Source organism: Mauremys mutica, chromosome 4 (assembly GCF_020497125.1).
Source record: "Mauremys mutica isolate MM-2020 ecotype Southern chromosome 4, ASM2049712v1, whole genome shotgun sequence".
Classification (NCBI taxonomy): Eukaryota; Metazoa; Chordata; order Testudines; family Geoemydidae; genus Mauremys; species Mauremys mutica.
The window spans coordinates 136983044-137007517 of NC_059075.1; the positions used below are offsets into that span (position 1 = coordinate 136983044).

At 50.9% G+C, this 24474-nt stretch overlaps 1 protein-coding gene across 6 annotated transcripts; it reads right to left on the bottom strand.

The window, feature by feature from the left end:
- Window positions 1-4445: 4445 nt before the first annotated feature.
- On the bottom strand, window positions 4446-23112 carry LOC123368016 (vesicle transport protein GOT1A-like). Of its 6 annotated transcripts, none has more exons than XM_045012447.1 (6): window positions 21439-21530; window positions 19911-20089; window positions 19363-19426; window positions 8575-8694; window positions 6856-7151; window positions 4446-6123 (listed from the first exon to the last, which is right to left on the bottom strand). In XM_045012447.1, exons 2-6 carry the CDS (start codon window positions 19962-19964, stop codon window positions 6106-6108), a joined length of 552 nt encoding a protein of 183 aa, XP_044868382.1. In that variant the 5' UTR covers window positions 19965-20089; window positions 21439-21530; the 3' UTR covers window positions 4446-6105. The 6 variants fall into 6 exon arrangements, with proteins under 6 accessions (XP_044868382.1, XP_044868383.1, XP_044868385.1 ...); XM_045012448.1 differs by having other exon boundaries at window positions 6816-7151; XM_045012452.1 differs by lacking the exons at window positions 4446-6123; window positions 6856-7151 and adding an exon at window positions 23015-23112 and having other exon boundaries at window positions 8573-8694.
- Window positions 23113-24474: the final 1362 nt, after the last annotated feature.

The window sequence follows — 24474 nt, forward strand, 5'->3', positions numbered from 1 at the left end:
AACACAGATCCGGGGCCTAAAGCCGGGAGTTTGGTTCAGGCTAAGCATAGAGCAGAGATGATATGCTGGGCCCTATGTTGGCTGCAGAAACGAATACTGAAAAGAGCAGGTGGAGCAGATTCTGTGCCTGGCTCCTGCCCCTATATGCCACCATTAATGCAAAGTCCCCGAGGGTACCAGCGCAGCATAGGCTCACTGCGAGCAGCCCTCTTCTGCCTGCCCCCCTCACCAGCCACAGTGCAGGGGTTTGTGCTGGGGTGAGACATCCAGGGTGGGCCTATGGGGATCCTGGGCACTACTGGGATGCGTTGCTGTAAGTTAGAGCGGCTGGGGTCTGCTGGGCCTGCTGCCCAGAATCTGGCAGATAGACAACTGGTGCACTGTCCACTCAGCCTCAGGTCTGTGCCTCCGGCCCTCAAGCACACGGTCAGAGCCAGCGTGTTTAGATGCTCCCTGGATGCAGTTTGTTCTGACTTGGCAGCTTGTTTCTGGCCCCACAACTTTGCCCAAATCCCCCCCGCCCCCCCCCAGTGAAACTGGCCCCAGAGGACTTTCCCTTGTAGTGCTGGTGCCGCTCCATGGCCCCGCATGCTCGGGGAAGGCAGCTGTTCATTCTCATCTCTGTGCCTTTGCTTTGCAGGGCCTGGCGGGGTCACGGCTAAGCTACCTCAGTCCCATGAGCCCATCCTGCCTGTCGTCATTTCCCATAGAGGGACTCGGAGACTCCGTCCCTCTGGGGCCAGGGGCTCCGGGATGCGTCACACCAGAGAACCTGGTGCCCTCTGAGCTGGCTGCCCAGAGGAAAGGGTCACAAACCACCAGCCCCCTGCTTGCGTTTCTGAGCTGAGACCGGGGGCAGCAGGAACATGAGAAATAGTCGGGCCAGGAGCCGGCAGATATAAATCCCCTCCTAGGGCATCCCGTGGCTTTGTTTACATAGCAAAGCTGAGTTTCCTAGAGGAGAGGCCTTTCCTAGAGCAGGGGCTTTCACAACGAAGGGTTCCACTTAAATCAATGGCTCCTGGAAGGGAAGAGGGTCTCATGGTCAGGACACAAGTCTGGGAGCAAGGGGGCTGGGGACGTTTTCCAGCTCTGAGTCATGGAGGGGGGAGAGCACATTGCCAGGAGTACGCGGCCCCATCTTGGGGCCTGGATCCCATTCTGGATGGGCTTCTGCAGGGCTGAGAGGGAAGCATGTTATGAGGCTGGACTTGTACCCTAACCTCTGGCCATATCTCGGGGGATTAGGCTCTTCTCATAAAAGCTGCCGGGGTGGGGAGCACTGGGGCCTTTAATCTCCTTCACCCGTCTATACAAGGAGAATAATACTCCCCTTATCCAGTGTGCAAAGGGAAAGGGACATGGGTCTTAATTCAGTGATGTGTGTGGCCATGTCAGCGCTACTGGTGCTCCAGCAGCAGCATCATGGCACTGTAGCCGTAGTGCCATAGTGTGTAGACGCAGACTCCCAGCCCCGGAAGTGGTTTCCCCATCCCTGTAGGAACACCCCCTCCCCGAGCAAGAGTCACTAGGTCAACAGAAGGAGAGGCTACTCACGCTGCGCAGGAACTGTAGTCCTTGGAGATGCGTGGCGCACCCATAGGGACTCTTCTCAACGCTTTCTTCTGTAGACCTACCCAGCACAGCGCTTGTGGGTGTGCAGTTTTCACACCCCAGCACCGGAGCTACGTTGACCGAAGTTTCAAGCATAGACCAGGCCTCGGAATCCATGCGAGAGGCTCAGCTGGCAACTGCTGCCGAAATGCAGAGCATATCATAGCTGGAAGAAGAGCAACCATACTCCACAGCTGGACTGTGGGAATAGCCCTTTGCCTCTCTGTAGCACCCTGCATCTGAGTAACCCAACATTAGGAATGAATTAAGCTTCATCCTGCAAGGGAGGTGAGCACTGTGATCACCTTTTACAGATGGGGAAACTGAGGCAGAGAGCGAGGAAGTGACTTGCCCAGAGTCACACACAGCAACAAAGCAGCAAGAATCGAACCCTGGAGTCCTGGCTTCCAATTCCTTGCTGTCACCACTAGACAGCTGCCTTCCAGTGGGATCGGGATTGAGTGGCTGAAGAGTACCTGCCAGTGGAGTAAAGCAGCAGGATCAAACAGATCAGCTGATCAGGTGCCCCCAGTTGGTAGGACGGTCCCAGAAGCTCTGCGGCCCCCACTCTGCCCTGGATTGGGAAGGCTCCCCCGGCACCTACCTGGTAGTCGTGCCAGCAGCGCTCCTCCAAGGCCAGAGTGGCTCCTGGGGCCCTGAGTGTTTTCAAGGACACGAGTCACGTTTCCCCACGCCCTGTCCCAGCTGTTCACGAACCGCCCCTGTCCTTTACCTGGTCCAAGGCCAGCTGGGCCAGCTGCTCTCACACTCACTACAGCCCCTCAAGGAATTTTTCAATCACCTCTTCCAGTGGCCCAGGGCCTCGCCTGTGAGATTAGCAGCTGGGGCCGGAGGCAGAATTGAAAAGGCCCATCCAGGGCTTTCATTACCCACTCAGGGCTGGCATTGTGTGAGGGCTACAGGAACCCAGGAGCCTTGATTAACAAATGAATGAGCATAATGAGCCAGTGGCTGGGCTCAGATGAAGGGGGGAGAGAGACAAGCTGGGAGGGCCAGATTCTGGGTTGTGTCTCACCAAAGAGGAGCAGGAGCAGGAGTGGTTTTATGCCTCCTGGATTCTGGGCTGTTCTAATTTACAACAGAGCCCTCCAGCTGTGGGGAAGGCCAAATCATCTGGGATAGAGCACTCTGGTCATCACCCTTCCAGTCCCAACACACCCCTGCGCTACGTGCTGTGAGGTGGGGTGGCGTAGGGCCACGCGAACCGGCTCTAGGCTGCTCCTGAGCCAGGGGAATTCATCCTGGACCTGCTGTGGCCCGTCTTTGCCACCAGCACAGTGTCAAAGGGCCGGAACCGGCACTGACTCACGGTCCACGTGGTACAGTCCACAGTGGTGAGTGCAGGAGCTGGAGTCTCCTCTCCCTTACCGAGGTGTCAGTCGAAAGTAACCAGAGGTGTAAATGCAGTGAGTGGGAAGGGAATGAGGCCCGGCGACAGGCCCAGGCCGGGGAGGGCTTTGGCTGAGCCAGTGACCCAGAGGACAGACTGGGAGTTTGTTCTTTGCGTGTTTCAAATTTAAATGTAGTATGGACCATCTGTAGCTCTCCAGGACCTAAGGGGGGCTCTGCCTTCACGCCCTGAGCTCGGCTGCAGCAAAGGGACACGGGAGGGTTGCAGCAGGGGAAGCTCAGAGCAGGCTTTCCTTAAAGAGACAGGCTCCGAAAAGCTGCAGCCAGTTCCGAGTTCTAGTGCAGTCCCTCTGTTGGGGGCGCAGATGCTCGGGAGGAGCCAGAAAGCCGGCTGACCGATCCCCGGGGAATACCCCAAGCTCAGGGTGGCAGACGCTGCCCCAAAGCAGCCCACAGCAGGCCCGGGGGTGGCTGGGGAGACTCTTCCACAGACCTCACCGCTCCTGATTCTCAGCCAGTTTGCCTTTGCCCAGTCTTACCCCTCACTTCTTCCTGGGACCATGATTCTGCTACAGTCCCTGTGCGTGCGATAATTATAGCGGCTCAGTGCTGGAGCACACCAGACCCCTAAGGCAGCAGGAGCCATGCCAGTTACGTCACAGCTCTGACGGGGCTTTCAGGTGCTAGCCCTGGGGGGTCCCGAGAACCACGCAGACCCACGGCTAAGGGAAAGGGCACTTTGCTAGGGCTGGCAGGAGGGGGAAAGGCTGCAGATGCCTTAGGTCCTGTGGCTTAAACGGTTACAGTCCAAAGTGACTGAGCCATAGTGGTTCCTGTCTGAGTCCCAGGGGCAGGCCAATGGAGAGTCAAAGCTCCTCGGGCCTAGTGCCTGGGGTGCCCTCTCCAGTCCAGTCTCAATTCAAGCAGGCATCCAGGCCAGGATCACTTAGTGGCGTGTCTCTCATTGGCGCCCCTCTGCACTGGCTCCCTACCAAGTCATCACTGCTCCCCATAAAGTCCCGCAAAGACCTTCACCCAGCTGTAACATCTGGTAGCTGCAGCCTGTTCCACATGCGGCTCTGCATAGAGCTCCTGGGGATTCATCTCTGAGTGCGGCCTCTCTGCACCTCTTGGCTAACCATGTGGCCTCCCAAAAGTGCCTCCTGCCAGAGTCCTTCCTCTGCTGTACAGTGGGGAAGGTTCCAATAGGCGTTGTTGTCTCCTGCTTAGCAGGTTCGTCACACATGCATCCAGCCATCATGGCGCTGTAGGAGTACTCAAATCTCCCCACCCTGCCCATCTGTTTGCAAAGTACGTTACACAGCCTAGATGGCTGGAGGATATTTTAGTTGGCTACGTCTTGACTCCCTTTGCCCTGCTGCTTTTTATAAAATGTCTAAAGAGCTGCTGACAACGCCCTTAGGAGAGAGGATTTGACAAGACGCAGAGGAAGAAGATGGAGCTGCCTTTATTAAACAATGTCAGAGAATCACAGGCGCCAGCAGAAAAATTCAGATGAAAAGGGGTGACTTTTGAAACAGCCTTTCCCTCTTCCTGTTTCCCAAAAGCTTAGCAAACTGTACAATCAAGTGTCCATCTGGGGACTTATTTACGGTGGACCTATCCCTATAGTCCTTACTCAGCATCTCCTCAGGCATCACTCAATGAGTAGAGCCCAAGTAAGTAATAAGTAGGGATCAGGTTCAACAATAGGTCTGTAAGAATTGCTGGGACGCTGACTAATGCCAAGGGCCACAACACGTTTCATCCAAGAGCGTGTGAGTATTTAAATGCCAAAGGCTTGGTAGCCAGGATGGGCCTGATTTTCAAAAGAACCTGCAGTTCTCAGTGACTTCATCTGACATTTTGAGTGCTCAGCACTCCTGGAAATCAGACCCAACATGTGGAAACAATGAAGGGGGGGAAGAAGAATCTCAATCCTTCATTCCCCTATGCTGGAGGGTTCAGAGACTCTTTACCTGAGAGCTCCCATTCCAGCAAATGTGGAGCCCGCTTCCGTGTTCCTTGTGGACTTCAGTGGGAGTTTTGAGTGCACCTGATCCATGCTTGGCAAGTGCACCGAGAGCAGGCTCCATGTGACTATTATTTATGAAGCGCTGACTATGTGCTTTGAGCCCAGGTTTGCTGCCAACGACCCACCCAGGGGCATTGCATTACATGAGCAATTGCTGTGGTTGCTGCAGGGACATTATACAACTGCAGCTGCGAGAAGAAGAGGTCCATGAGAGTGGGGGTTCCTTAAAAAGGAGGTGAATGAGGGGGGCATGGTAAAAGTATATTCAATAATGAATGGCAGGGAGATCGGGAGCTTTGCTCCTTCCTGCTCCATTACACAGGAACAAGGGGCCAGTCAATCAAATTCTAAAGGGATTAAAGGAAACAAACACTTGAACACAACACGCAGTTGGACTCCGGAACTCATTGCCACATGGTGTGGCCAAAAAATGAGCAAGGTTCAAAAAGAATATCCAGAGTTATAATTGAGGCTAACAATTTTGGGACATTAAACCTCATGCTTAAGGGCTTAAGCCAACCTCCTCTCAACTGTTAGAGACCTAATATGGGGGGCAGATTATTCCACATCAGCCTGTGGCAAGGTTTCTTACACCTTCCTCTGAAGCATCAGAGACAGTGCAGTGAGCTAGATGGACCTTGGTCTGATTCAGTTTGGTAATCCCTGTGTTCCTACGAACAGGGCAGGAAGTGGTCTGCAGAATTGCAAATGGGATGGGATGCAATGCGACCAGGAGGCACTCTCTCTTTTCTAAGATGTGGGCCACGCAGTGGAAAAGTTTGAGACTCCCAGCAGGTGTGGACTGGTTCAGATACAGGGGATGGAGGAGGCTAGTCAACCAGCCAGACATCTGAGTCAAGGGGAGAAGGAATGCAAAAGACATTCCGGGCTGGAGGTGGGCTCCACAATGGAACATCTAAACCAAGTCCCCCTGTGAGCCCTCCTGTTGGCATGTATGGGCTTGGTTCGATTTCACTGTCCAAATGTGAGATCTGGGTGACCCACAGGGGTCCTTCCTCTGTTGAAAACATCATGCTCAGAACTCTACAGAACTGGTCAGCTTCCTGTGTCGCTGTTCCTCAGAATCAGGCCCTGTGTGAGGACTGAGAGAGAAAGAGGCCCTGTGGGTCTTAGCAGATCAGACTCTTGGGCAAGGATGTTCCTACACTTGAGCCTTTACAGAAACTACCCATGCAGTACCATCTATACCGATTTCATACTGACTTCAGCCTTGCGGTCATATATGCCTCTGGGGCCAGCATTTTCAGAAGTGCCCTCTGATTTGCAGACCCTCCATTTTTTAAATGCCCAAACTCATAAGAACAGCCATACTGGGCCAGACTAATGTTCCATCTAGCCTAGCATCCCATCTTCCAACATTGGCCAATGCCAGGTGCCCCAGAGGGAACGAACAGAACAGGGAATCATCAAGTGATCCATCCCCTGTCGCCCATTCCCAGCTTCTGGCAAACAGAGGCTAGCGACACCTATGACGATTTGGGGCTGGTTTTCATGGATGCTGTGCACCCCACAGATCGAACTGAAGTGACTGGGAACTGTGAGTGCTTGGCCCCTCTGAAAACCAGGCCTGAGGTATCTTAGATTGACTCCCTCCCCCCAAACAGAAACTCTCCCAATCCCTCTGGAAAGTTGTGGCCGTGCTGCATATCCTCCCACCCCCTCCATGCCTTCCTCCTGCACCCTTAGGACAGAAAGCAGAGAATGCTTGAGAATACATTGTAAAGCTAGGTCACTTGCTGCAATTGATTCACCCACCCCCTCCCCCCACCCTTACCCCCAGCTCCAGCTGCTCCTTGGCTTCACAATATTTTCACCTTGGCTTCCCCGGTGTCTGCTTGCCTCTTGCCGTATCTCAAGCCAAACGAGTTCCAGTTGTAGGCAGAGAGATCCTTCTCCCGCTCCACGAGCAGCGAGCCCTTGGGGACAGAGATGGCTCTGCTCCTGGCCGGATGGATCCCTTGCCCCAGCTGGACCTGGCTGTCTTCCTGCGGCTTGCACAGCAGGGGCGGCGTGGATCTCAGTTCTCCCTTCCCAGGGCTGGGCTTGCTTTCCGAGCAAGGAATGGCTTGATCCCAGTGGGCCAGGCTGGCCAGGTATTTGAAATGGTCACCTACAGAGAAAGGCGCAGAAGGAGTTGAGGAGGGAAAGTGATCAGTGTCAGACTCACCAGTGGCAAGTGCCAGGCAGTGTCTGTCTTTTTGTCCTGTGTTTGCACTGCACCCAGCACATGAGGTCCTGGTTGAAGCTCCTATGCACCACCGCAATCCAAACAAATAAATCGGAAAGAATTCACTGGCTGCCTGTTATTGTCCAGGGCCTGCCATAATCTTACCCCCACATTTCCCCCAACTCCTTCTCTTTGCCCCCTCTCCATCCTGCTCCCCACATTCACCCGTCAAGCTTTGGAAATTTAGCAATGCGCGAGTTAGCGGTGGAGCGCCCAGAGCCCAGAACAGGGAGAGGGTTCACAGAGCCTTCACAAGATGCCCCAAGGGTTTTCAGAAGAGCTCAGCTCCCATTTATTATGACTCAATGGTGTTGATTACAGAAATGCCAAAGGACCAGCCACAATCAGGGCCCCATTGTGCTAACAGCCGTACAGAGCCACAGTCTCTGTCCCCCAAGAGCTCACAGGCAGTGATGAGCTGCCAAAATCTTAACAACCGGTTCCCTATAAAAAGTTCTGATTTAAGGGAGGGGGAGTGGGGGAGGGGCCGGGGGGAACTTGCCCCCCCCCCCCCCCCCCCCGTAACCCTTTAATAACCAGTTCTCCACGGAGGTCTAATTTTAGCAACTGGTTCTTGGGAACCTGCTCCAGCTCACCACTGCTCACAGGCACTTGAATATGGACCCTGCTCTGCATCCAATGTGCTGAGTGCTTTGGAAAAGTCGGGCCCTGACTGGGGGAGCCCTGAGCATTTGAAAATCTTGCCCTGAGCTCTTCTGAAAATGTAGCCCTCGGGGGGTTGTTTTTCAGGGCTGTGCTGAGCACCCACAGCTCCTCTTGACTTTCACTAGAGCTGTGAGTGCTCAGCACCTCTGAAAACCAGATTCATTAAGATTGAGGGCAGCCTGCGCAGTTACACCCGAGCAAGTAAAAACATTTTGAATTTTTAAAAGCGTGGAAGCTGTTTGGGGCAGGGACTGTCTCTCTGTTCTGTGTTTGTGCAGTGCCTGGCACAATGGGCTCCTGGCCTCAAGGCATCAATTAACAACCAGCAGTGCTTAATTTGTAATGAAAGAGGTGCTTGGGCTCAAGCAATTCTTTTACTTCCATAACTGATGTGCCAAGCCCCGAGGTGCCGGGGCTATGCACCGGCCAAGCCCCGAGGTGCCGGGGCTATGAACGGCCAAGCCCCGAGGTGCCGGGGCTATGCACCGGCCAAGCCCCGAGGTGCCGGGGCTATGCACCGGCCAAGCCCCGAGGTGCCGGGGCTATGCGCCAAGCTCACACAACCTCTTTGGAAGACGTCACCCTTTTGATTCCAAGGGAGTGGCTTTCAGTGCAGGATCTCCACGGGCAATCGTGCTACCTGTGTGTCGAGGGCTCCAGAGGGGGAAATATCTTTCTGCGGGTTTCCCGAACGGAGCATTAGAGAAGAAGAGAAGCAGGAGCATGGAGGTGAAAGGATTCATCCTGGGCTGGCCCAGACCTGAAATATCAGACAATGGGGAAGAGAACACAGAGGAAGAAAGAAGAAAGTAACAACAGTCAGTCAGATGGCTTCCAGTCTCCAGGAATGTTCTGCTCTTTAAAGGGAGAGTCTCTGGGATATAGCCTGCTCTCGGAGACACAGATACAAACTCAGTGTGGCTCTATGCTCTGCAGTGGAGTCACTGCATATTGACTCTGCTGGAAGTAGCAAGCTTAGATGACTAAAATTTAAAATGGCTCCCTCACACCCAGGGGCGGCTCTAGGCATTTTGCAGCCTCAAGCATGGCAGGCAGGCTGCCTTTGGCGGCATGCCTGCGGAGGGTCCGCTGGTCCCGCGGCTTCACCGGACCTCCCGCAGGCGTGCCGCCGAAGGCAGCCTGCCTGCCACCCTCGCGACGACCGGCAGAGCGCCCCCAGTGGCTTGCTGCCCCAAGCACGCCCTGCTCACACGAAAATTAATGGGGCTACTCACCTGCACAAAGCGAAGCACATGATGCATGGGACATGCACGTGGGATCGGTGCCTTTTAATGGGATACAAAGCAAAACAGGGACTGCAAAAAAGGTGGCAGCCCCCTCCCTTTCATCCACCTGCTAGCAGCTACAGGAGCGGAGATAGAGGCTACAGGGGGTGGCTAACAGAGCACGGAGCCTTTGAGCAAGGGGATCAATATGGTCAGATGAAAGCTGAGCTCAGCAAGCAGGCCCAGCCAAAGACACATCAAAAAACACCCCTGTCCCTGCAGGTGGGGTCAGTAATGCAGCAGATTAATGCCAAGGGCAGCTACAAAGGGCTCCCTGCTGAAACGAGAGGTGGTGAGGAGAGAGGAGAAAAAGGAGATGGTGAAGTCTCAGGCCCATTTTTAGAAGTCCTTTGGGACATACCAGACTAGGATGACCAGACAGCAAATGTGAAAAATCGGGACGGGGGTGGGGGTAATAGGAGCTATATAAGAAAAAGACCCAAAAATCAGGACTGTCCCTATAAAATTGGGACATCTGGTCACCCTATACCAGACCCGCTGACTTTCACTCAGGCCTAGTCTCGTGGAGGCCGTAGCTCCTTTTGGAAATGGGACTTACACGCTTTTGAGAACTTTACCCAGGACGCCTTTCATATCTAGGTCACGAATTCAAATCCTGTCTGTCTCTCTCAAGCTGAGGTACTTGTCTGGCCCCCATAATGGTAGGGTCTGAACACCTCACAGCCTTTGATTTAATTAACATCACAACGCCCCTGTGAGGTAGGGCCGTGCTGTTATTTCCATGTTACTGAGGAGAAACTGAGGCACAGAGAGACCAAGGGCACCCAGGGAGTGGCAGAGCTGGGAATGGCTCCTGGATGCCCCATGTTCCAAGGCAGCCCCCTAACCACAGGAATGTCCTTCTTTCCATCTGTGGCAGTTGGGGCTCTTCGGTTGTCTGTACGAGCGGACAGCCCTATCTCAGCCCCTTTCCTTCAATTAACTGCATAGAAACTTCATCACTGTCCGCTCCAATTAGCTCGCACTGCCAACAAGGTAGCAACGCAGCCGACGGGCTCGAACGGAACACGGGCCTGAATTCTCTCACTAAGACGCAGCGCCTGCTTCTCAGAATTTGAGGCTCGTTCCTGGCGGGCAGGGGAAGCTTGCATTACTGTGCCTGTTTTGTAGCTGACGAACTTCTGGGCCTGACCCTCAGAAGCACTGAGCACCCACAGCCCTACGTGAAGCCAGCAGGAGCTGTTGGTGAATTGGCGCCTCTGAAAAATCAGGCCCATTCTATCTGTTTCTCATGCTCCCTTATCTGTCTGTCTGTCTCTAACTGTCATCTCGTCTTAGATTGTGAGCTCACTGGAGCAGGGACTATCTTTTTGTTCTGTGTTTATCCACCACCTAGCACAATGGGTCCCGGGTCAGGAGTGGGGTTTCTAGGTGCTACTGCAATATAAATCATAAATAAAGAGAATCATCTCCAGGGCTGCCAATCCCGCACTCTTTGTTGGCAATAAGGACCCTTAACTAAACTGCACAAAGAATTCTCATCTGTCCTTGGACCCTTCACCGTGCTCCGTTAATGGAGTTAATGTGCTCATCTTAAGGAGTCCCCAGGTTAACTGCATCAGGCTAACACTGCAAGTTCTCCTGGCAGATTGGGACTCTTTGGTCTGTCACCTGCTATAGGTCACAGCAACCGGCTGATATTTTATATCCGTATCTCTCTAAACAGAACAGCCTATCTGGTAATAAAAACGAACAGGGCTGTTCACCCTTTTCATTTGTTCCCTTGCATCTTACAAGAAGTCAAAGCGGCTTTTAATCAATTCCAGGAAACCGTCCCTATCTTAGAATCATAGAATATCAAGGTTGGAAGGGACCTCAGGAGGTGAACTAGTCCAACCCCCTGCTCAAAGCAGGACCAATCCCCAACTAAATCAAAATCTTCTAAAGAAAAAGGATGCTGCATAGCTCAAAGTGCACACACTCCCTTCTAACGTAGGGCAGATCCGAACATGGCCATTTATTACTAAAAAAAAATAAAAACCTTGAAACACAGGGTAATTAGGACAGTTCCTTCCTATGCAGAGACATTCTAAAATTAAATTGAATTATTTTTTTCTTTTCCACTTTCCAGGTCTTTGGAGTTCTTGAGAAAACATAAGAAACACAGGGTATATGATCGTTTTTCCATTCAGCAACACACACACACACACACACTCACTCTCTCTCTCTCTCTCTCTCTCTCTAAATGTGGAGAAAATTTGTTGGACTGACAGTCCCTGCAAAATTCCTTTTCTAGCTACTTTAACTAGTTGAGGTGTAAGAGCAGGTGGTCATGCAGATAAGGGAGACATTAAAGGGTGAAATCTTGGCCTCACGGACGTCAATGGGAGTTTTGCTATTGACTTTGATGGAGCCAGGATTTCACACACTGTTTAGTTTTAGACCCAAATTGCTCTTCATGGCATGGTCAAAAAGCCATTTCACGATTATGGTGCAAAACGTTCTCTTGTGACAAACCAGTGCAGCAGAGGGCTGGGAGCCAGGAGCCTAAGATTCCACCCCCAGCTCATTTTAGCCTGGTCTACACTAGGGACATTTTGAAAAAAAATTCCCATTTTTTGCTAACGCCAATTCATATCTATCAGTGGTAGCAACATAGGGAGCCCTACTGGAGATGTGCCCCCTACTGCTACCAGTGTTTTAAGTTCCATTTTGACTAGCCCTATTTTGAACCGGGTTAGACAACATGGTGTTTAAAATGCTGGCGGGAGCCTGGGCTATGTACATGCTCAGTGTTGCTTCCACCGGTGCAACAGAACTGGTGTTAGCAGCAGTCTTGGGTGATCTTGAGGAGAGTTGCTGCCCTTCTCCGTGCCTCAGTTTCCCCACCTGTAATATGGTGCAGAAAACCATTTCGCTGCCTGGGAAACCATTTCGCTGTCTGCCTAGTGATCAAACAGTGTCTAACTCCTCGAGAGCTTTGGGTCCTTTTACTACGAAAGCGCAAAGCATGATCATATTCTATTTGATGATGAGGGTGATGATTAGTTTGACCATTTAAAATCGGTCTCTTTCCTTGACCAAAATTAAACATACCCCTCCCCGCAAAACAGGACATTTGGGTTTCAATTTAAAAAGTTTCCATGAAAAGCGAACCCAAGTTTTCACCAGGGGAGAAATGAAAAATGAACCACAGCTTAGTTCTTACATGATCTTGTCCTCCACTTACCTCTGCTGCTCGTGGGCCTTCGTGTGCAGGGTGAGGGAGGCAACTGATGAGACCCTTCTCCCCACTCCGGTCCCTTACAAACAGGTGAGCAGCTGGCTGGATCTCTCTCATCTTCAGTATAAACCTCTCCCCCTTATTATAGGAGCTGGTTGTGATGTCAGCAAGGCTTGGACCCACCTCTACTTTCCTCCCGCCCTCCCAGTCATTTCACTTCAGAAAATTGCCACTTATCTTCTTCTCTTGATTGCTTGTTGCTGTGACCTGCAATTTTACTATACACCACTTGAAACAAGAGAACACAACTTGCCCCTCTCTGGGCAGGATCATCAGCTGGTATAAATTGGCCTAATTCTATTGACTTCAACAAGGCTACGCTGATTTATACCAGCTGGGGACTGGCTCCCTGCCCCTCCCCCTTCTTAAACTCTTTTCCTTTTCACTCAGGGTACATCCATACTACAGAGGCTATACCAGTGTAGCTATGCTGGCATAACGTCCTGGTTTGTAGAATGTCACAATGGGCTGTTCCAGCAATTTCAAAACCTTCTTTCCCAAACGTGTGTCAAGTCAGAAGACGCCCCGACAGTCGCTCACCCTGCTTTGCAAAGCTTCGGTTTCTGCATTCTGCAGAGAAACCACTGCTGGGTGGAGAACGCCCCAACAGCTTCACTCCCCATGTTATTCTCAGAGCTGGACAGCCCCAGACAGCGCAGCTACCGCCAGCAGTGGCAGGAGCTAAGCTTGTTTTTCAAAGAAACCTACAGGATAAAGAGACATGGGCTAAAATTCACCAGTTCAGAGAGCTGGGACAGTGCTTAGGCATCACTTTAATCCTCAAAATAGGGCGGAAGTGGCCTTAGCACTAACGAGGCCACAAGAAGCAAAGCAAAGAACCTCCAGTGACCTCCGAGTAAGGAGGCAGAAGCACCATGATGGATGGCCTTGCTATTAAACGATACGCTCCCACAAACCAATACCATTCGCCATGGCCTGCCGACCCCCAGGACAGTCTCCAGAGGGAGACTCATCACAATGAGTTGAGTCAGTCCAGGTCTCTCATCCATGTTCTCCTTCTTTCTCAAGGAGATGCACTTAATGAATACAAGCCTTTTAACAGGGCACTCGGGGGAACAGCAAGCTCTAGTGAGAGGCTCCCTAGGAAGACAGCTGAGCTGCCCATAACCTGATGCTCCCATCACACCATGCCCAAGGCTTCCCCGGGCATGACCCTGGAGGAATTCAGCAGCTAACTAGCTGCATAGAGATATTGCACAGCTATAGAACCACAGAGGTGTGCTACTCCATTAGCCACTGGGCGGGGGACAAGGCTAGTAGCCCATACACAGGGCTTACTTGGGCAGGTCCTGGGAGTTGAGCCTGGATGTGAAGCTGCTGTCAGTGCTGCAGGAGGTCAGTGGTGTGGAGCATGGGGGATTCAGGAGGGACTCACCGCACAGAGGCGATGCCAAGTGGACCCGTTTTGGCTCTGGCCAGGGAGTGAGAGTTACCCACCTCTGTGTGCCCTGCTCTTGCCAATTACAGGACAAGTTGATGTGACTGTCACCTGTAGGAAGGGGGCCAGCAGGACTGGCTTGGTGGCCTCCTTAGAGTTAGGGTAGGTAAGAATGCACCCTTCAGGGCAAGAGATAGGAGAGCACAGGCTCCTTCGGCCCTCCATGGCACCTTGCCAAAAGAGGGCTGTTAAGTCCCCCTGCTCGCTTCAATATTCAGCTGCTGCCTCTTTGCTGAGACAGCCCTACTGCTATTTTTTGTGATGGAGATGCCTGCCCAGGGGGAACTGGGCTGAGACCCAACACACAAATTCTGCACAAGGGCCACCAACCAGTGGTCTGACATGTAGCTGCTTTCTGTCCCTATGCAACAAGGCTGGGCTTGAACTGGGGCTGCTGGAAGCAAACAGCTTCCTAGCCCATGACCATCCACTTTGTACCCTGCTGGCCCCCACCACAGCACCTTGTGCAATCCCCTTTCCCCCCCTCTACCCCCCCGTGCAACACAAGGCTTGTGCAGCCCTTTGCATAAGAACAGGGTGGGAGGGGGAATGACCAGAGGGCTCAGCGCTCCAGCTTTTCAGGCTGCAGAACAGCCAATAGGAAGCCAGGCAAGGGCTTTAGGAAAGACAAGGCTGAGGCCAAAGCCAGCGGTCAGAACATGCAGCCAAGGAAGCGATCTTGTGGGCATAGGTGCATTATAATGCAAGGTAACAGGGCCAGATTCTCAGCTGTTGTATGTCGGCATCGCTCCATTGACTTCCAACGGATCCGTGCAGAATTACACCAGCTGCGGATCTGGCCTTGTTCCGGCAGCAGCTTAGCGCTCTGCCTGTCCCTTTCCCCGTGGAGCGTTGTTGCATCACTGTCTGCGGAACCTGCCTCATACAAGACAGGATGGGTTCACTCCTCCTGCTTCCCCAAGTGTCCTCAGCCAGATCCGTGCCTCCAGCTTCAACGAGGGCTCCGGAGAGGCTCCATTGTTTCTGAAGTCCTTTAGTGCTTAATCATAGCAAAGGCAGCTCACGCTCCTGCAGCCAGCGGTTGACTGAAAAGAACATGCCCTACTTCTCAATAGATCAGCCATGAGCTATCTGCTTGGCATCTGGCCTTCCAATACAGAACATTCCTCCTCGCTCAATTTTCTCCTGTTTGGCAGCAGAATGGTCTTTTAAAAACGAGAGCTAATTATCGGAAGTAATCATCAGTCTATTGCTGTGCTCTCCCCCGCTACCACCTGCTAACCCCTCTGCAGCTCTTTATTAATTAATGCCCCCAAATATCATTTGGTTTCTCATGGCCATTGCCCACGAAAAGGGTAATTTACTCTCCCTGGATCAGGTCATGAAACGTTAATGGGGCTTAACAGGAGTTTTCCTAACCTCCCCTGCCCTCTCTCAGAGCAGCGGCACTCTAAGGGCAGATTCCGGGCCGGGCCTCTTGGGAAGAGCAGTCCAGGCAGGGGGAGCTGCAGGGTAGCTTTATGACCACTTTGTACCTCCCAGATCCTAGTCCAGAGGAGCATGTGACCTCTGCAGTAAGTTAGAGCAGCCCTCAGCCTTTAAGGCCTTGCATGGCTGCCTGTTGGCGGTTCTGCAGCCCAGAAGAGCACTCTGGTCATTCCCCCTAAGCACAGGGCTGCACCAGCACTATGTCGCTCCTGCACTGGGAGAATTCCCCGACATGCTGCAGTGGGGTGCAGGATCCGACCTCAAGGGGCTGGCGCCATCAGTGGGTTGGCCCAGGGAATGGGACCTCACCTTATTTCGTACTGAACGCTGCAACGCCTTTTCAGGGCCTGATCCTGCAGTTTAATTTGCCGCTGATGGGAGCAAGCTCCAGTTCAGAAAGGCACCTTGAGCTTGTACAAAAGGCACAACGCAAACAATTGGATTGCTCAGCCAGAGAACGCAGCTCACTGTTTCACAGCTAAGACACAGAGACCGGAGAGGAACATTAGTGCAGTCGCTGCAGTTTCAGCACCTGCTGCTTAGTGATTTTTAAAATATTACAAAACCAGGATGAAAAGGAATCAGACAGGTCTGAGATGCTCATTGGCCTTGCGGGACTCCATGCTCCCTAGACACTCTGCGTCACTTCCCATCTCACCACGGAGGCATCAGACACGACTTTGGTTTTAGCTTTGTGCTTAAACACCCATTGAAATCAGGCAACTTCTTTCCAAGTTCCCCGATTCATTTTTGTTCTGTCAGAGCCCTTCAAGGGCTGGGAAAGCCTGTTTCCAAGCTCTTCCCGACCCTCTCCAGGTATTTTGTCCAGAATGATTCCTGAGAGCTACTCATACAGGGTATGTCTACACTGTGATCGGGCGGTATGACTGCAGCATGTGTAGACATACCTGAACTAGTTTTGATCTAGCTAACCTGAGCTAAAGGAATAACTCCTCTCTCTCCTAGCTGTAGCAGGCTCCTATCCTGCATGGAGCAGCCATCAGAATGGGCACGCTCTGAGAAATGTGTCAACAGCAGCATGTCCCTCTAATGCAGTGGTTCCCAAACTGGGGTTTGTGAAATGTTACAGGGGGTTCTCAGGAAAAAATTCCCTAATGGCAGACGGAGCTGTCCCCAGGGACCCCGGGCAGCACGGGGCCAGCAGCCCCTGGACTTCCAAGAGCTCAGCAGATCAAAGCACGCATATCTATCACGCTGAGGAGATTTAAACTTCAAGACTCCTTCTAAGAAATGGAAAGGGAGGTGGATATTTTTTGCTGTTTTTAAAATTAAATTGGCTGCTAGTGTTGTTTTTAAAATTATTATGAAGAACAAGTTTAAGCTTCGTTGTTTGCCTGGACTGCTCAAGACCTGAATGCTTGTGTAGGAGGAAGTCTTTGAGTTGGCTTCTTAAATACCTTCATGCTGTTTCACATCTGATACTCCTTGATGAAACATAGGAGCCTTGTCTTAGAACAGGCTTATTCAAAGTGATACAAGCTACGAAAGTGAGATCTTGGAAGAGTGTTGCCGTTTTCATAATATAATAAAAATACTGTAATGATAAATAATAATTAATAATAGTGTGTAATAAGCATGTCATAAGAACAAATTTTATATTTCCAAGATCACTGCTTTTATAATATATACTCAGGTAAAGGAGAAAATCCCTGGAAATATTCATTTTTAGGAGGGGGTTTGCAAGACTTGACATTTTAGTGAAAGGGGTTCACAGGTTGTTAAAGTTTGGGAACCACTGCTCTAATAGGCCTGGGACACAATATTGTCTCAGACATGCTTTTTAATCCACATACAATTTCACTCTATGAGGACATGACAAAAGAGTAAATCAACAACTTGCACAACCATCCGGCCTGGGAAACTCATTCATTCCAGTGTAGCTCATGGGAAGGTGAGAATCTCAGCCATATCTATCCAATTGGGAGCAACCTGATAGCAAGGCTTGGATTTTTGGGTTAATTGGTAGCAGGATCTGTTGGCTCCAACCTGCTTCCTTCACACAATAAAAGAGCATGTCCAGTGGCTCTTGGCTAGGAGAGACCGCAGATTAGTGTCTGTGCGATGAGAGCCGGCTGCCCATGGATCCGGGTGTCTATAGCAGGTGACGTTATCTCCACTAGCTGTTGGAAACTCTTCCAGGTCACACCAAGGAGCTGGTGTCTCCTAGTTTCTGGAATAGCTGCAACAATGACAATTCATTAGCAGCGGCAGTAAACTCCAGCTGAACATAATGGCGACGCTTGCAGTTCAGCACAGCTGCGCCTGTATTTCCCTTAGAGGTTCAGCAAGGGCACCCACGGGCAGGTTTCTGGCTTCCCAGCTTGTTGCCTTTCTCGGGTGGAGCCCCGCGTCTCTCCCGCTTCTGACTCAGGTATTCCCAGGCTGAACAGTTCCCTGTCTTCACGGTGCTATTCCCAGCAAAGGACAGACTGCTTAAGCAGACCTCTTTGCTTCCTCTTCAGACACTAGAACAGTGTATCTGCCCACAGGTAAGCTGTGGTGCAAGCTGATTTATCCTTAAGACGAAACCATTACAGAGAAAATGTATTAAAACAATAAAGGAACCTACATACATGCCAAAAAGCTTCCCAGCGATCACCCCAACTCCGCCATGGGCTGTGGTAGCTAATTTGTCCTTCAAAACTCCTCTATGGTCACAAGTACATAACAGCCTCAGCTCAGAAGTAGCCCATTCAGGTAAAGTTTAGTCCATCTGTTATATAGTTGAAGGGTCTTTGATCTGGAGTTTCCAGGAGCAAGTAACCAGTAGACAGGGGGACTTGCTCCCCAGGGCATAGTTTCAAAAGGCTGGTTTCACAGGGGAGAATTTGCATTTCCCTCCTTCCAAGTACTTTCCAGGGTAGCCACATCACAGAGATTGTCCCCAAAAGCCCTTCGAAGTCCCTAATGCTTTCAGAGATTTAATTGGTCAGGTTTCTAGAGAAGTTACGTACAATCCCACAATAATCCAGACACAACTGCATTTTGAATAAATGGACCACAAAGGTATTAAACTTAATTCAATAATGTTGTCAAGGACAGTGTCGGTCTCTCCCAGACTTGCCCCAGGACAGTCAGTCGGCATTGTAGCAAGGGATGACCAGTTGAAGTCCCGATGCTATTTGCTATGGTGTACAACCCGTCTCTGCAGCACCTCTGTATTCACAGTTTAAGACTTTTTTCTCTACAGAAGATACAGTCCAGACCTCTAGTGAACAGATACACATTGCTGCCTCTGAATTAGTGCTGGTCAGAAATGTTCACACTGGTGACATTTCAACAAAAATTGTGCAAATATTTTTCACATTTTTTTTGACCAATTCTAATATCAATGAGAGTCTAGAGTTGACTGTGGACAAGATAAGAACTATGCTGGTACGCAAGGATCCTGGGAAAACACGCAAGATTCCAGCGAGTGACACAGCTGCAGAACACGTAGGAAATCACTGCTACTTAGGAAGCATCATTACAGAAGATGGAAGATCAGCTAATGAAGTCAGCAGCAGAATAGCAAGAGTAAAAAAGACTTTCTGGAAGAATTAACATTGGATGAGAAGGAACATAAAATCCAAAGACTTTTTAAAATCCCAACTCTTAAAAACTTGTGCTTAGTCTGTGTTAAGTTATGGCTGTGAGACGCAGACATTCAAATAATTCAAGTGTAACTGAGGGCCAAAATTTAACTGCCTCTTTCAACCAGATTTTCCTCTCCCTTTCACTTGTGTAAATTGGGAGTGACTCATTTGAAATCAATTAAGTTACACTAGATGTGAAGCCAGTATGAGAGGAGAATGGGCCAAATTTGCAGCCAGTGTAAATCTGTGAAGCTTTGGAAATGTCAATAAAGATCTGTCAATTTACACCAGCTCAGAATTTGGTCCAGTGTCCTTACTGGGGTCTTCCGCCAGTACCTTGCAAAACCAAAGCCCCCCGACTCTGCATGAAATCCAACCCCAAAGCCCCGCTTACCTTGCTCAGCAGTGGAATATTTCCCCAAACTCCCAGAAACCCAAAGACTACTGGGAAAAAATTCCTGGAGCAAAACAAAGATAATTGTTAGTCACTGAGTGGAAGCTGGGGAAGGGAGTGGGTTGATTTAGGGTCAGGGAAGGACTTTCCCCATGATCTATAACTGGGTGAGATAAACCCAGGTCTAAAAAGTTCCTGTGAGCTTTCACTAGCTGGGAAATATTGCCCATCCAGCTGCTTGCCAGGTTTACCCGGTTGTTGCCAGCACACAAGCGGCCATGTAGATTTGGTACGGATGTGGAGCCTAGTAGGATCTCTTTTGGCTCACACCATTTGAAATCAATGCCTTGCAAATGACAGGGGAGTTGATCCTGTGACATTTGTGTGGCTTTCTAGGGAGCTTTGGATGCTTGCTAAGAAATTCCTTAGGGGAATGAGATTGGGGTTTCCTAGCACCCACAATGCTTCAAACCTATGGAGTTTTGCCAGTTACCCTAGCAAGGCTATTGTCAAAGGCCAAAACCAAAGGCATGTAGAGAACAAGTCACCTGAAGAGGGTGATGAAGCCGTAAGTCTCCAGCAACATGCCCAGAAGAGGCCATCTCAGGAGCACAATGAGAATGCCTCCCAGGAAGAAGCTGGTGCCCTTTAGCTTTTCCTTCTGGAAGAAGAAGCTGAAAGTCCTTCTCAGTCCAATGATAATGGCCAAGCCAGAAAGGAACAGGAGCTAAGCAGAGGAAATGGAGTCGCACAGGACTTGTTAGAGGAGAGAAGGTCTACACATTCCCTTCATCCATTCCCGATCAGGCACCAGCTCTAGCTCCTCTTTCCCGTGTGTATCAAAGAGAACTCTTGTCTATCCCATCTGCCAACATGGGCATCCCCTCTCCCCTCACCCGGGCACCATCCATCACGCTAACGCAGTATCCTACTTGCCTGCCTTTGCAATCCATGTAACTGTTATAAAGGACAATGCATATGAGCCACTGTAATAATGCAGTAAGGAAACAGGCTCGCATTTCTTGCCTAAGTCCCAGGCAACAGAAATGCAGTAGATAAGAGAATGAAGGGCTAAATTCTGCTCTCAGTTATAACAATACCTAGGTCTTACACAGCACTTCTCATTAGTAGATATCAAAGGAGGTCAGTATCATTATCCCCACTGTAGTTGTTACAGTTTCACCAGTAGAACCCCACTAGGATTGCACGACTGCGGTAGAATTCCGATGCCAGCTGATTTCCTCGATGTTAGAAGGAAACATCTCTGATATTTCATGAGAATGAAAACGTGTTCATGTTACAGGGCTTGTCTATATGGAGAGTTATTCCAGAATAGCTATTCCTGGTTAACTCTTCCTAATTAACGCCATGCGCAGATACTCTTATCCCGGAGTAAGAGTGCCTTATTCCGAATCTGCTCTGGAAATGGATTAAACTACTTCAGAATAAAAGCATCCACCTGTGAAGTGATTAATCAGGAATAGATAATCCTCTTTAAATGTACACCCTACCTGAACTTCCATGTGTAGACAAGCACTTTGTTCTTTTTATTTGTAAATTCAAGACAACTTTTAGGAGGACTTTAGTGCCTGTTAGGAGAGGTGCTGGGCTGACTTCCCTGGAGACCGAAATGCTCTGTTTACCCCACACAGGTATGGGCTGCACCATACAAGGGACCCCCACACCATGTGTCTCAATCCTGATTGGAAAAGACCATCCCCAATAGGGAGATAGTAGTTTAGTCTCCATGTGATTTGATTCTTGGCTTCTCTTTTGAGGTTGCCTACAAGGGGGATCAGTTAGCACCAGTTGTGGTGAGAGTAAGGATGGGGACACATCATCACAGCTGGACTGAAATGCAGCAAGTTTATTTCACACAAACCTGAGCAGGATTTGAACAGAGACTAGCCCCGTTTCTCTCATAATAGGAAGCTGTACAGGGCCAAAGGGCTGACACGCTCCACCATGGGAGCTGTGACTGGTTACAGTGGGGTTGCCGTGTCTGGGCCCCTGTCCCAGTGCTATATTTTGCCCTCAGCAGGGGCAAGGAAGGGGCCAAGATTTTGAGGTACTCACATTTCCAAAGGCCAGCAGCACTGAGTCAAAGTACAAGAGCACCCCAAAGAAGATGAAAAATAGGCCAAAGCCCACAAGACCGACGCCGATCTCTGCAACAGATGGAGGGTCAGCGATTAGGAGTGCAGCAGCCAGAGGATAACGTATTGCTACAAAGGAAGTGTTGGATGGTGCCAGCTTCGGTCACCAAATCCATTCTGTGGTTCCTTGTTGCGTCGCCATCTCAGCAAGGAAGGTTAATTTGTGGGTTGCGCCAAATATTTAGAAACACGTCAAGACAATTTCTATCTAAGGTAGGTTTTTGAGAGCTCACCCATCACTCTGGGCCTCAGAGTGCCTCTCTTCCTATATGTATCTAGGGAGAAGGAGACAGTCTGATGTTAAGCCAGCTGGAAAACAGGAAAACAATTTCCTGAAAACCTGTGAAGTGATTTCCATGTGGCAGGGGTCACCTCCTAATCCCCACCCTCTTCAAAATGGAGCTGACCCAAAGCTCTGGACTCACTAAGAGTCTTCCCATTGCTTTGAATGGGCTTTGGGTCAGGCCAGGGCTCTCCAACTTATCTATCAGCCAAACAGCAGCCAAGGATGGGATGTCGTAGGGGTTTAGAGCAATGAGAAGCTGGTCTGAAAACCCAGGAGACACCTGCAAACTGTATGTGTGTCAGGACATGAGTTACTCACTTATTGTCTTCTGCAGTCACTAACAGTGCTGAGAGAAGAGCAGGCAAGCACTCAGCAAACCTCTCACACACCCAGCTCTGCCAATGGCCCTCACCCACAGCCCCCCTCTGCTATTCCAGTCCTGTGCTCCCCACACACACCCCAGCTGTGCCAATGCCCCATAGTCCTGACCCACAGCCTCCCCACTCCTGCTATTCCAGTCCTGAGCTTCCCCCAGCCAGCTCTGCCAGTGCCTCTCCATCCTGACCCACAGCCGTCCGCTATCCCAGTCCTGGGCTTCCCCACATACACCCCAGCTGTGCCAATGCCCCATAGTCCTGACCCACAGCCCCTCTCTGCTATTCCAGTCCTGAGCTTCCCCGCAGCCAGCTCTGCCAGTGCCTCTCCATCCTGACCCACAGCCCTCCGCTATCCCAGTCCTGGGCTTCCCCACTCCAAACCTTAAGAACTACCAGCTCACCCTTGATCTACACCCCCTGCCTTGGTATTGTAGACCCAGACCTCATATGAGCAGATGCTGCCAGTTGTGGTGAGTTATGAGTTCTGCTGAGCTGTGAAATGCACGTTTCCCTCTTCTGTGAAATGCATGTTTCTGTGGTGTTAACAAACACCCATTGGGTTTTGCATGGACAGTACCAGACTCAGGGCCTTTGAGGCAGGGGCAGGACAGTAATTCACTCTGCCTCTGACACTCCCTGATCTGCTGTGACTGGTGCTGACAGAGCAACCTCCAGCTCCAGCCCAGACATGGCTCTGAGCTCCAGTAGTTGCAGCATCGCACACCAGACGGAACAGACAAGCCCCAGCCTCTGAGCCAGGCTGCTCCCCAGGTTCACTGAGTATCGCTGACGAGTTAACAACCAACCCCCCTGAGGCTGCGTCCCTTACTCACTCTGAAACTCCGAGAGAGACACCATCTTCCTTGGCATAAACCTGGAGTGAAACAAGGTGTGTGTGGAGTGGGGTGTGGGGGTGGGGAGAGGGTGGACCCACAGCTTCCACGAGCTCCCAACCAGTGACCCTTGGAAAGGTCTTTAATCCCTACCTCGTCATCCTGCAAATCATTAACTCCGCAGCTGCGGCAATAACCTTAAAAGGCCCAGCTGCTAATGTGGCGCTCATCACCGCTAGGTTCCCTCTCTGAAACCAGCACAGGCCTGTAGTCACTTACCCAGAGCTTCTTCTGCATAAAGTACCCCGGGGATTCTGCCATCGCTGTTACCGGGGAGAGCGGAGTTCTGTATTGCCCCTCTCTGTTGTTCCTGCTACCCAGAGATCTCTATTAATGGCCCATTCTTGCCTATCAAGGGCCTGATTTGAATCTGACCTACACCATTGTAAATGAGGATGAAAGAAGAGAATTTGCAAGGCTTGAGTCTCCCCTGCTTTGTACTGTTATTAGCACCTGGAGCCCCAGTCATGGAGGAGGACCCCACTGTGCTAGGCACTGTACAAACAGAATAAAAAGACGGCCCCTGCCCCAGAGAGCTGACACTCACCTGTCCTGCCCTGGCTCGATGAAAGCTCTGATCACACGAAGTGCTGAGCAGCACCATCCAACTTGGTCTTTGTTTCTGAACAGTTGCTGGTCCGTGAACGTTTTAAAATAGCGTCCAGTGGGGCTTCTCGGGGACCGTGCTTGGGCTTTTGAGCCACATAAGCTTTGCTGCCTTTAATTCTCCCGCTCAGCCGTGCGGCTAATTTCTTCTCCACCAGAAAACTGCCCCATCGCCAAGCCCCAAATCTGCTACCTATTGATCCAAGGACCAGCAATGTCTACCTCATGCACACATCCCGCTGGGTCAGACCTTACCCCGTGACTCAGCCGTGGCAGGATTCTCTTTTCTACTGCACAGCCTTGCTCCAGAACAGAGCGTGCTCATTCCACATGCAACCCCCGTTTGAATGGCGAGTGGAGAATCTTTATTGTGCAAGGCTAAGTACACAGCCAGGCACATCTGTTGCATCTGTCTGATATAGGGAGCGTGCTCCTGTGAGCATTACACTTGATTCACCAGACATGGGCTCCAGCCATCACATGCAGGAGGGATAGTTTGTGAGAAATTAATTATTCATCAGCAGTTGGCCTCTTTTTCTGTCTGCGAAACATTCCCAAGGAGGCTGGGAAATGCTCAGACGCATTCGCTGGTCACAATTGTCCCTCCATAGGCCTATTTCTGCCCCATGTACTCACACTGAGCAGTCCCATCCCACCCCACTGCTTTCTGGAGCTGGGTCGTACCCTCAGAGCATCCCAATGAGCATGGGTTTGCACTTACCCTTCAAGAATCCCCATTAAACCATGGATTGCACACTCACCTTTTCATTACCAATTGCCTCTCGTGGGCTGCA

Excerpts from the sequence above, each read along its gene's own strand:
- LOC123368016 (XM_045012447.1), bottom strand. The coding sequence starts at position 19,964 with ATGGCCTCTTCTGGGCATGTTGCTGGAGACTTACGGCTTCATCACCCT. Across the intron at positions 19,427-19,910 it reads GGCTTCATCACCCTCTTCAG|GAATTTTTTCCCAGTAGTCT; the intron begins GTGACTTGTTCT and ends GTTTTGCTCCAG. Across the intron at positions 8,695-19,362 it reads ATATTCCACTGCTGAGCAAG|GTCTGGGCCAGCCCAGGATG; the intron begins GTAAGCGGGGCT and ends CTGATATTTCAG.